General features: G+C 40.9%; 1 protein-coding gene across 1 annotated transcript; it reads right to left on the reverse strand.

Annotated features, from left to right (window-relative positions):
• Positions 1-3100: 3100 nt before the first annotated feature.
• On the reverse strand, positions 3101-10887 carry LOC118406318 (gamma-butyrobetaine dioxygenase-like). The gene is made up of 8 exons (XM_035806244.1): positions 10444-10887; positions 8702-8795; positions 7365-7492; positions 6328-6530; positions 5507-5612; positions 4956-5155; positions 3864-4030; positions 3101-3364 (listed from the first exon to the last, which is right to left on the reverse strand). The coding sequence occupies exons 1-8, from the start codon at positions 10807-10809 to the stop codon at positions 3213-3215; spliced, it is 1416 nt and encodes a 471-aa protein (XP_035662137.1). The 5' UTR covers positions 10810-10887; the 3' UTR covers positions 3101-3212.
• Between the last annotated feature and the right edge of the window lie 862 nt (positions 10888-11749).

The following is an 11749-nucleotide window of genomic DNA, read 5'->3' on the forward strand; positions in this document are numbered from 1 at the left end:
TTCCGTTCCGCTATGAAAATGAAAAGAGAAAGACATCTTGCCGTCATGACTCTTCCACGCTAACTATCATGACGGTTGTTATGGTAGGAAATAGGCCAGAGATCAACGGTTCAGAGACTGTTAACCATAGGAAAGAGTTGGCTTTCTTTTCGGTAGATATATTGCGGTTGTGTGCTTGGTTGCTATGGCTTTTAGCTCAATCTCTTTCGCTCAAAAATGATACACTACTAAACCACCGACTCCTTGTTTGGAAAGTTTGCTTTGTAATAAGACCCACAGGAAAGGTGGCAGTCTGTGAGACATTGAAACTGTTTTATTGAAAAAGGAAAGGGAATTTAAACCGACTCTTTTTGTGTGGAGGACGTAATGGTGGATTAAACCAACATGGCGGATCAAAGTGGGCATCTCTGAGGGGGTCGATATAGTTTCAATCTGTCCGATGCAGCGATTGGACAATTATTTGATACGGCCCATATACATATTAGCAAACCTCGCGAGAAGCCATTACACAAAATTTTGAAAATTATCATCCTTTAAAGTGTATAGAAATGTTCAATACGAATTTTTGACGCGTTTTGACTGCTAGGACCATGAATTGGCCTTCCGCATCCTTTGACGTCATTGGTGCGCACACTGTTTTCAGTGACGCCGTTCGACCAATGAGAGCCGTTCATACAGGCGGTGGTTGACATGAGAGGAAACCCAGGGTGAAGTTACTACATGAACACTGACGTAAGAAAGGAGGGTATATTACATAACACATTTATCACGTGCACACGGCGTGTCCAAAGTAGAACTAGGGTCAGCACCCCTATCCGGTGCTTTTCGCGTCTCAAACTAAGGGCACAACCCGCCGTACGTATACATGCAATTTGTCCGTACGTTTTTTAGGAGGCCATGTCCGCCACGTATTTCTGAAAACGTTCTGCAAAGTTTTGCCTGCACGTCAAGTTCTACGGCGTGTCTGCGTGCCCCAAAATCCGTCGGATTCCCTACGAGTTCGTACGTAGGTGGTACTTACGTATCCCAAACTATTGCCCACATTGGCATGTAGACAGCACGTATTTGCACGTACGGCGGGTTGTGCCCTTAGCTTCAGCTTCATTTAGGTCATGTTGATTTGAACATCTTCTTGGAATCTAGCCTTGGTACCGTCCTGAAAGTAGTTCTCTATGGCGTTTATTCTACACTATATACAGTCGCTTCTCGCTATGGCACTTATAATATTACCATATATTATATACAGTCTTCTCGCTCTGACATTTATCATACACTATATCATACACAGTGGATTCTCTGAAGCGAACATAAGAGCGAACTAGGAACGTAGAAGTGAACATGGGTACGACTGCCGTCGCTTCTCTCTCTGACATTTATCATTACACTATACACAGTCGCTTCTCGCTCTAACATTTATCATACACTATATACAGTCGCTTCTCGCTCTAACATTTATCATACACTATATACAGTCGCTTCTCGCTCTAACATTTATCATACACTTTATACAGTCGCTTCTCTGAAGCAAAGATAAGAGCGAACCACTACCCGGATGGTACCCAGTCTACTTCAACTTAAAAGCCAATACGAGATAAGAACAATTGACAAAAAGGTGCTTTTATTATTAGATCTAAGTGTTCAAAAAGGTTGAAGAAATCCCTAAAATGACCATGGTATACCAAATATCTGCTTCTTCATTTTTGTTCGCTCACATCATCTTTGACCTTGAAATTGACATTGGCATTAATATACTTTTTCCGATATCATTTTTTCAATCTACAGTGTATATTTATCTATTTTTCAGCTGCTTGGTATGTTTCACAGTATGATCAAAAACTTATTTTGGTGCGTGCAGATGTCATCCATATTATCAAATCAACATGGCCTTCCGTATTGAGCGTCCGTGGAAAACTAGACAATACTGCAAATCAGCTAACTACAGAGAGGTGGCGCTTTCACACGTAAACCCGTAAATGTTAATTAAGCTGATAGACACTGATACAGATTGTGTGATTCTACAAAACATGACTCTTGGCACGGACAAAAACCAGTCTTTGTCGGACGATTTTTTTCCATTTTGTTGGACAGTTGTCATGGATTTATTCGACATTGGTTAAGATAACACACGGTAAACAAATTTGCCGTTTGACAAATAAATTTATCATTTATCAACATATAAAAAAAGAGATAATTACAACGACCATTATAATCCATTAATACAAAATATTTCATATCCATATTGCAAATTGGATACCTTATTGCACCATCATGTGTTTAATAATAGTATACTATTAGTATATGTTTAAATGTACTTTATGATATGAAAAGAAATGTTGTTACATACTAAATGTTCGTCATACCTTTCATACATATGGATGACGATGGAATATTTCTAGCTAAAGATATCAATAAGTAATCACATATTAAATCTCAATCCATATCAATTCCGCTCAAAATCGAGTCACATCTGAGATTTTAAAAAGGACTGCCATTCACGAAATTTGTGTGGCTAAAGCACTAAATAGCAGACATCAACTGTCAATCACAATTAGCAGCTCAACCAATGATAGCATGACAGTTAACGGTTCGACAAATGAGAGAGTCTATATGCTCGTCAAAATTCTTAATTGTCATTGCATTTCTACGTTTTGACGAAGTTGGTCGGGACTTTCGCAAGGCATCAGTCTTCTACCACGTGCAAGGTCAAGGTTCACGTCGCAAAGAGTGCTGGGTAGGTACCGTCAAACCTGCCCAAGCGACCACCACTTCTTAGCGACCATTTCGACCGGTTTTTCTTTGTCCCAAAATTTTTTCCCATTGTCGTAAAAATTAAGCGACCTCCTAACAACGTCCATCTGGCCAACGCGACCGCCAAAAATTGGGACCAAATCTCTGTCCATAACGACCGCGTCATTTTCAAATCTTGAGGTGTCATAGATTTTCAATGATAACTAGCGTGATTTTGTGCCGAATTCGGCCAGTTTGCGTCTCCTGATTTTGACTACCATTACGATGTTATGTTCAAAATAAAGATGACGGCGGATGCACGTGCGTGTGCTTGCTATTTGCCATTTAACATAACGGAAACCATTTAAACTATGCATCGAGCATGTTGTGAGTCGATACTCTTCTAACCGACCACCTGACCAAATCGACCGCTTTTGCCCGGTCCACCGGATAGTCGTCTTGGGCAGATTTGACTGTATCTATTTCTAGATCCCCAGGTCCGTCTTGAGAACGCGCATGCGCGAGTAGATCTCGTCCCAGTCCAGGTAGCCTCCCTGCAGATGGCGGGTCCCGCCGGTTAGACTGTAGGCCAGGCGGCCGTGCAGGGTGCGGGTGTTGTTAAAGGCGATCATCTCACCTACAATCATAACAAACAGTTACAACAAGGATATAGGAGAATTCTTTTACACAACCAGCAGGTACTAACATAGCTTACGTTTCGATGTCTCGTCAGAGCTTCTAACTGGAGCGCTTTTGCGGTGAAAAAACCCAGTCCCAAACGTGGCTAAGCTTGTACCCCCCCCCCTCGTCAATTTTAGCTACGTTTGGGAAAAAAAACTTAGTATACACAAAAACCATAAAATCATCCGATACATTCGGACTGCTAATTACTACGCGTTATGTCTGTCTGTCTGTCTATCTGTCTGTCTGTCTGTCTGTCTCTCTCTCTCTCTCTTTCTCTCTCTCTGTGTGTGTGTGTGTGTGTGTGTGTGTGTGTGTGTGTGTGTGTGTCCTGCATGTGTTTGCACGTGTGTGTATTAGAATGCCAACATTGTCTGAGTGGGTTTACTGGATAACAAATAAAACCTTGGCATTGATCTTGAGAACATAATGCCTGAAATGCTCTGTTTCCTGACCTGCTGCCATTTTGTGCCGTACACAGTTCCTGGGTAGGTACATGATGGTGTTGTAGGCCTTCAGCGCGTCGTACAGCGGCTGGACCTGCTCGGCTGGCAGATCCAATATGGAGTCCCGAACCTGGTCGTTATAGTTGATGGACTCCACATTTCCCTGATCGTCCAGACTGGATGGAGGTCAACGATATATCAAAGATTAAAGGTTTGTGGTGGCAAATTGCAGCCAGATGTAAGTTACTGTAATTCACTTTGTCTTCTCGGTACCAAACTTTCACGGTGGCAGCAGGTGCGTATGAAGAAGTCTGTTGTATTATTTGTTATCTGTAACGATAAGTTCACGTTACAGTCGTCACCGTGAAAACCGTGAACATTGAAAAAATCAGGAATTACAGGGCATTAAATTTTCTCTGGGGCCTCGCCAGAAAATTACAAGGTGCTCTTCAGTTCAATTTAATTCAATTTATCAAAACCAACTTGCATATCACTATATAATTGTACAGTAACATGAAATCTGTTGATATCTATAGGTATCACATTACATCAATACATAGAGTGTAGTTCTATAGAACAATTAGATAAAATGCTAAAATAAACAGAATGCAATCAAAATTCAATGATACAAAACAAACTTCATGTTGCTAAGCTGAACAGCCCTTGGAGTTAGCTAGTAGTTTAATTTTACTAATGCCATTAATGGTTTCTCCCCCTAGACGTCGCCAAAAAGTACAAGCCACTAATGGTCGTTCGAGTGTGTCATAACGACTGGTATATTGTATTCTGTGGTTTCTTAAAACCAAAATATGTCTCATATCAGCATAATATTATCTTATTTATCTGGATTTTCTTCATTTACATTCAAAGAGTTATACTACAGCCGAAGTTTCACTGTATGTCGGTTAAGTATCTAAGGGAAATATTGACTGTTCTTCTTCGCATTGCAGCTAGGTGTCGCTGCTGCACTGTGTAGCAGTGCAAACAAACGAAACGTTAACGTCGTCTGTAGTTACTGTCACTCGTTTGATGTGGATAGAGAACTTTACTATCCAGTCATAAACCTACGTAGCGTGACATTTCAACTGAGCTTTTTTTTACCTGAGTATAGTACGCCTCTCCCTCAGATCGAATCTATGATAGTCCAACCCGTCGTCCTTGAAGTTGACCTTGAGCGTGGTGAGAAGTCTGAAGGCTTCGGGGTTTTCCTCCTTCAGCTGGTAGGCGACGTTAATGCCGTCTACAAGGTGGTTGTCGCCCCCCTCCCCCTTACTTTGCTCGATACAGTGGAGCATTTGAACCTACAGATGGAAAACCCTTGTTATTATAAAAAAAAGGAAGATACACAGGCGTTTTAAGAAGAAAAAGCTATGGACATGCGTACACCGTCCCTTGTTCAGAGCGCTTCTAAGGTACAAAATTTGCGGCCATCTTTGTCGTAAATGTAGCACATCATTCGTGACAGGTACAGGCTTTGACTTCTCGTCATTTTTATTTTGAGGTTTAAAACATTAAAAAAACCACAAATGAATGAATTACATTACTTATAGGCGTATTTTTGGATTATTTTAAATGATTCGTAATACTTTATGAACGGCATCCACCCAAGGCCTCGCCAAAAATGTATTTAAAAAGATAAAGACAAGACGTACCCCTGGAGTATAGTTGTATTGCGGAAGGTCCGTGTGCAGTCCCAGTTTGGCGCTGGTGTAGGCCACGTTACTAGGGTTCGGCTTACTCTTCACAACAAACTCCTTACTGTGTGGGTAAATTTATAAATGAAGTCAATGAACAAACGTGTTGACTAAAAGTAGCTTTTAGATACCAAAGTATTTTCTATTTTGTACACAGCCAAATGTTTATACCAAGCAGGCTTTTCGAGGTGACCGTCTGTCCTGCTATATGGGCAATGCTGACTTGTTATACTACGCACAGCAGCTAGGTGTCGCTGTTACAGTGAAGAATGTGGTCCCAAACGGGACTGAGTTTACTGACGAAAACAAAAGTATTACCATGTAAACGCCACATAACCAACTCGTTATAGAAAAAGTAGAATACTTCGTCTTCCATTGGTTCCAGAAAAGAAGTCAAACCCCAAATGCTTCGATCGTAGCTCTCAGCAGTCCATAGTATTAATTGCTAGAATAGTCACTTGTTTCCACTTGTCACCATTGTTACCTGTACCAAAGTCTTGTATCTTATTCATGTTTACTATATATTCTTCACATGTTTCATGTTGCAATTAGCAACCGGGCAAAAACTTGCAAATAAACAATGACTATATTACTCCCACGCGCAATTTATGAGTGTGGTGTATTTTCTAATTCAAAAGAACTTTATTATCAACTGATTCGCCAATAGGAGGAAACTATTTTCGAAACATAACATACGAGTTATCTGGACGGATATTGAAGAGGGTAAACAATCAGAGGGTATGAAGGGGAAAAAAGAGAATTAAAGTGTTCAAACTAACCCATAGTTGGTGTGTTTGAGAAACGCCACCCGATTGGCCAGTCTGTCCACCTGTCCGACTTCGCATGGCACGTTCTGCACCAGAACGAGGCCGACAGAGTCCAGGAGGAACAGGAAGTCGTACAGGGCGCGGTCGTCTGTTAGTAGGACTGAGAAGTCAGCTTTGGGCAAGTCCTGCGCTAACTCGGACCCCCACAGTTGGGTCTGTAGGAAAGAATACAGCAACAACTATAAAAGAGGGTCTGCATGGGGGTCCCGGCAACGATTGGCGCTGAATTCAGAAGAACCCCTACGTACGCTAAATCAAGGAAGGCAATTACGCTAAATTTAGTCGCGTAGCTACGAATTACGTAGATAAGATAGTTTTCCCTACGAATTATGGGAAATAAAAATAGGCTGCCAACGCCTTATGTAAAAGAGCATGCAGACCCCTCATAAAACAGCAACAAACCATCGCTGTGTACTCATTATATTCGCAAAACGTAGTTTATCTATGGTAGATGTGCCAAACTAGATGACAAAATTTGGCCAAATAGGGACAAATAAGTTGCGATGGGGTTTCAGCCAGTATTTGGCTGTCTATCCAGCTATCCACCGACTAGTTAGTTTACTCCAAGGCCAATTAACTCCTCGCTTTTATTCCTAACTTGGCCAAAGTCTCCTTATTATACTATTCTTGTAAAGACTAGTTTATTTTGACTTTATCACGATTTGGGAAAGAAAAGGCTTTAAAAACAATTGAATATCAACATTACACAAATTGTTCCGCATCTAACTTATCTAAGGCGTCACCAAAAATGCACAAACTAAACACACAGGAAAAAACACGTGTTGCATATATTATATGTGGATATGCTATGATAACATCATGTTCAAAGAACAAATTGAAGAAGTAAGACAAAAAGGTAGCTTAAAGAGGTATTGTAATGTAGAAATCCGCCTTACGTTCTGAGTTAGACATTTGAGTTGAGGGTACTATTAGAGACCTTTGGACTTTAAATTGGAAGCATATAGGAAAAACTGTCATTGACTGTTTACCTTTCTCTGCCAGTCTTTTCCCCTCTTTTCTAGTGCCTGTGTGGAGAAACAGCGCGCCTTAAGCCAGGGCCAATCGTATTGACTCTGGTGTCCGTCTGGCCAATCAACGGTCAGCAAGCTTCCCGCTGCTGCAGAGAGGAGGGGGCAATAGTTTGAGATTTTACAATTGTGTTTGATTTCAATAGCCTACATCATTTTCATAACTTTTGCGGTTTGTTACTATAACTTCGGGTTTCAATGTTTCATGTTCTCGACGACGTGATTTTTTTCCAGTGGTAGATAGCTCTTGGAACAGAGAATACTGTAAATGCAGAAATGTTCGCGGTGGTTAAAATGTTCACGGTTTCTGCGGTGGCCACTTCACCGCGAATTCAAAACCACCGCGAACATTTTCCATGGCAGTAAGAGACTTCAGTAAATGCATGTGTTGCTACCGCGAACTTAAAATCACCGCAAAAAGTCATTTTCCCCGCTACCGCGAAATTAACTCCACGCGAACTTAAATACATTAGTTGGCACCATAACGGCGACTTTGGAAACTACAGAAGCTGGGTTTGTTCCAGATTTTGACAAAAGACCACCTTGACGGGTTTGACGGAGTTTGGTATGTAGTTAGCTTAAGTAGTGCTAGTTTACCCATACTATATAAGTCCTCTGCTAGTGATTAATATTCACACAAAGAGTATCAAAGGTCATTTGCTTCCAGGGGCGTTGTGCAATGCTACGTTATGTGCATGCTATATCTTACGTCTTAAGTCTTACTTGCGCTAGTCGCAAATAAAGATATTGACATAGTCAAATCATCGATTAGAAATGAATTCCTTTTCTTTTGCTCTAATTTCTTGTCAGACAATGATTGAGATCGACTTTTCACTGCACAGTACTAAATTGCTACATCATTTCAGATAACATTGAATTATCTTTTTTTTTCTTGTGTGGCGGTATTACGGCACCCTGTAGAATGATGACTGTTGGATATAGGAGAATTCTTTTTACAGAACCAGTATATATGTACTTACATTGCTCAGTTCAATGTCTCTCAGACACCTTCGTCAGAGCTTCTTACTGGAGTTCTACTTCTCACCGCTATATGTAGCCGATGTAGGTGGCGGTGAGAAGCAGAACTCCAGTTAGAAGCTCTAACAAAGGTGTCTGAGAGGTATCGAAACGTAAGCAATGTAAGTACTTACTGGTTGTGTAAATATAATTCTACCAACCCTGACGAAGCTATTTTCGGATGATGACTGTTGTTGTTGCATCGGTAACAAAAAAAGATTTTAAGCCATTTTTTTAGTAATGTCAGCTTGAACTTGAAGTACTTTGCTCTCCATGCTTACCTTGAACTTCCGCTCTGACAGGGGAAAGTTTGACATCCAAGTCCGCCATCAGAACCAGTCTGGCGCGGGAATCCGGGTTAAAACACTTCTGACACTAACGGTAAACCAAAAAAAGAAACGAGTCAAAAGAAAATAAAGAAGCAAAATAGACAAAATCAAAAATCATTAACCTGTTTTCCAAGTTTGAATACTTAAAAAGTAACTCAAGTGAGTTTGCCCAGAAGCAGTTACTCGAGCAGCTGGATATGATTTTGGACAACAAAATCATATCCAGATGTTTGAGTAATTGTGTATCTTATTACTTGGGTGTGTAACCTTCATCTAAATTACGTGTCTTTGCGTTAAATATTGCATTGTTGAATCTCCTAAAACATGTTACATATGTTATATTATGTTTTCACTATAACGTTTACATTCAAGCTGTAGTTCACATTAACAAAACATGTATCCACCTGGAGGCAACTCTCGATCTTCATGTCTACCTTGTCCCCCCAACGACCTGGAGGTCAAGGGACTAGGTAGGTAGGTAGGTAGGTAGGTAGGCATAGAATATTTGGTTGACAAACTCTGCTTTTAAATGACATCTCCTTCACCAATCACACATCCTTGATAACAAGATACTATCTGGTATGTAGCTGAGATTTTTAAGTCTTGTTCGCATATTAACAGACTAAGAAAAAAATAATAATATACCATTTTGCTCGCACCTGAGGCGTCGCCAAAAATGTCCCGTTTACGGGCCCTGTAACGTAGGCTAAAAAGCATGACCCGAGTTTCACCCCCTCGGTCTGATGATAGCTTTGTATTGTTCTCCGTCATGCCTGACTGCGCAATAGCAACATACTGTAGATTCAGAAATTTTCGCGATGGTTTCATGTTCGCGGTTTTCGCGTTGCGAAGTTTTTCTATGGCAGTACGAGGCTACAGTGCGTGGTGCTACCGCGAACTTAAAGCCACCCCGAACAGGACCTATTCCGCTACAGCGAAATTAAATCCCCGCGAACTCAAATGCACAGGCACGCAAAGTGGGTCAAAGTTCTACTCGCATTTCACAGCAAGAGCACGCTTTTAAAAACCGACGGTACACTGTCAATAACCTTCGACCATTGATCGTCATAAGGTCGCAAAATTTCTAAATTGCCAGAGGTTCGATTTTACTTTTCGCATGAATGTTTACACTACTATAATATACTAATGTGATGGGGCTCAGAGACCTGGTAACACAGGCGGACGACCATCCCCCACCTCCCGTTGACAGTGACCGAGACATATTGACCTGATTGTTTCCGAAAGAGGTTCTTCATAGTTCACAGACTAGGCTGTTATTTACCAGTGCTGTAACACGGACATAGAATCTATACCAAATGCAAAGACAAAACAAGGACAACAATGATTTTTTAGTAAGTTTGGAGTCTCCAGAAGATAATAGTCAGTGTGGCTTAATTTGACCTTGAAGTGTGGTGCGAGGCGAAAGTAAAATGTGACCTTGACTCTAGTAATGTCAGAATAATGGTCATCTGCACATAACGTCCTCGACCCAGAAATAGGGACAAGTAAACATATGCTTGTTTATCTAATACTTAAATATTAAAACCACGGACCCAGAAGGCTAGTGTTTTGTACAGAGAGACGGCTATGGCGGTTAAAAGATACAGATACTGACCAAGACAAACACACACGCACACATTCATATATATAATATTATACATAGGTACAGGGTATACAAAATGTGTATGGCTCACCTGACAATTGTCCCTCAACCACACGTAGGGAAACCTACTCACACCTCCACCTGACCACTCCACTTCCACCACCCTCGCAGCTTCGTTTAGACAAACTTTCTCCATCATAAATTCTCCTTCAAGCCTTTGGCGCTCTCTTAACACAGAGAAGCTCCTTGTAGCTCCAAGTTTCCAAGGGAAAACAACTTCTAGACGACGGCTTCCCTGTTGTAGGTGAGGTGTGCCTGCTCCTAGACATGTTATGCTCGACTTTGGTCGGATTGAATTCACCTTTAGACGTTGCCCTGATAGGACAGAGATGTTACGTGGCCTTTGGCAGGCCAAGGATCGGTGTACCGGCCGCCATAGCACCAAAGGCATCGCCATATTTGTCCTTCTAGAGCCTCTGCTACGAACTGGTTGAGTGGCACAGCAGTTGGTATGCAAGAGTTTGTATGTGAAGGTTGCGTAAGCAAGTATTGACCTAACGTGACAAGTGAAGTGAGCAATGATGCGTGCTTGTGCTTTGACCTAAATACGTAAACCTTAGCATCTACAAGATCCTACATTTTCATGTACACCCACAAAAAACGTCGACAAACAAGCTTGAAAGTTCAATGTATTTCAACTACTAAGGTTGTAGAACAATTCTTAAAATTGGCAATTCACAAAAGTTTCAAAGGTCAGTTTGAACGCCAACTAACTATTCACACACTCAGGTAGAAAGCTGTACATGGGTAAAATATTAACTCGTAGAGGAATTCAGCTTTCTCACGCGGCGGCCATGATAGATCGAAGAAGAGGTCAATGAGGCAAACAGACAAAACTTATTTCTAAAATCAGGTACCATTTAGTTTTCCCCCAAACCACACAAATTTTCATGATATAAGATAGAATAATAAATATTACAAGAAGTGTTATGCACCGAAAGATGTAGCAATTTAGAGTAGTGTAGACTGACCCCATAGTCCCTTAAGAGATGCAAAATAAAAACATAATAATGCAAATTTTTAACGAATTTGCAGCCATTCACTTATTGGTCGATTTCCTAATTGGCAGGCTACCATTGGTCGAACTGCTAATTATGATGGACAGCCTTTTGTTTGCCACATTGAACTCGTTTTAGATCTATCATGGCCGCCGCATGAGAAAGGTGTATTCACCTGTCTTTGCTTTATGCAATCTTGTTTCGTAAAATTTAATGGCTAAGAAAGTTATTTTGATCTAAAGCTACAAAAATTATTTCACTCATAAAAGATGACAGACAAAAAAATCGGCGTTACCAAAACTCACACCTATTTTGTGATATACATGTACGTCCTTTCGG

The sequence above is a fragment of the Branchiostoma floridae genome, chromosome 19, assembly GCF_000003815.2.
Source record: "Branchiostoma floridae strain S238N-H82 chromosome 19, Bfl_VNyyK, whole genome shotgun sequence".
In the NCBI taxonomy this organism is placed as follows: Eukaryota; Metazoa; Chordata; class Leptocardii; order Amphioxiformes; family Branchiostomatidae; genus Branchiostoma; species Branchiostoma floridae.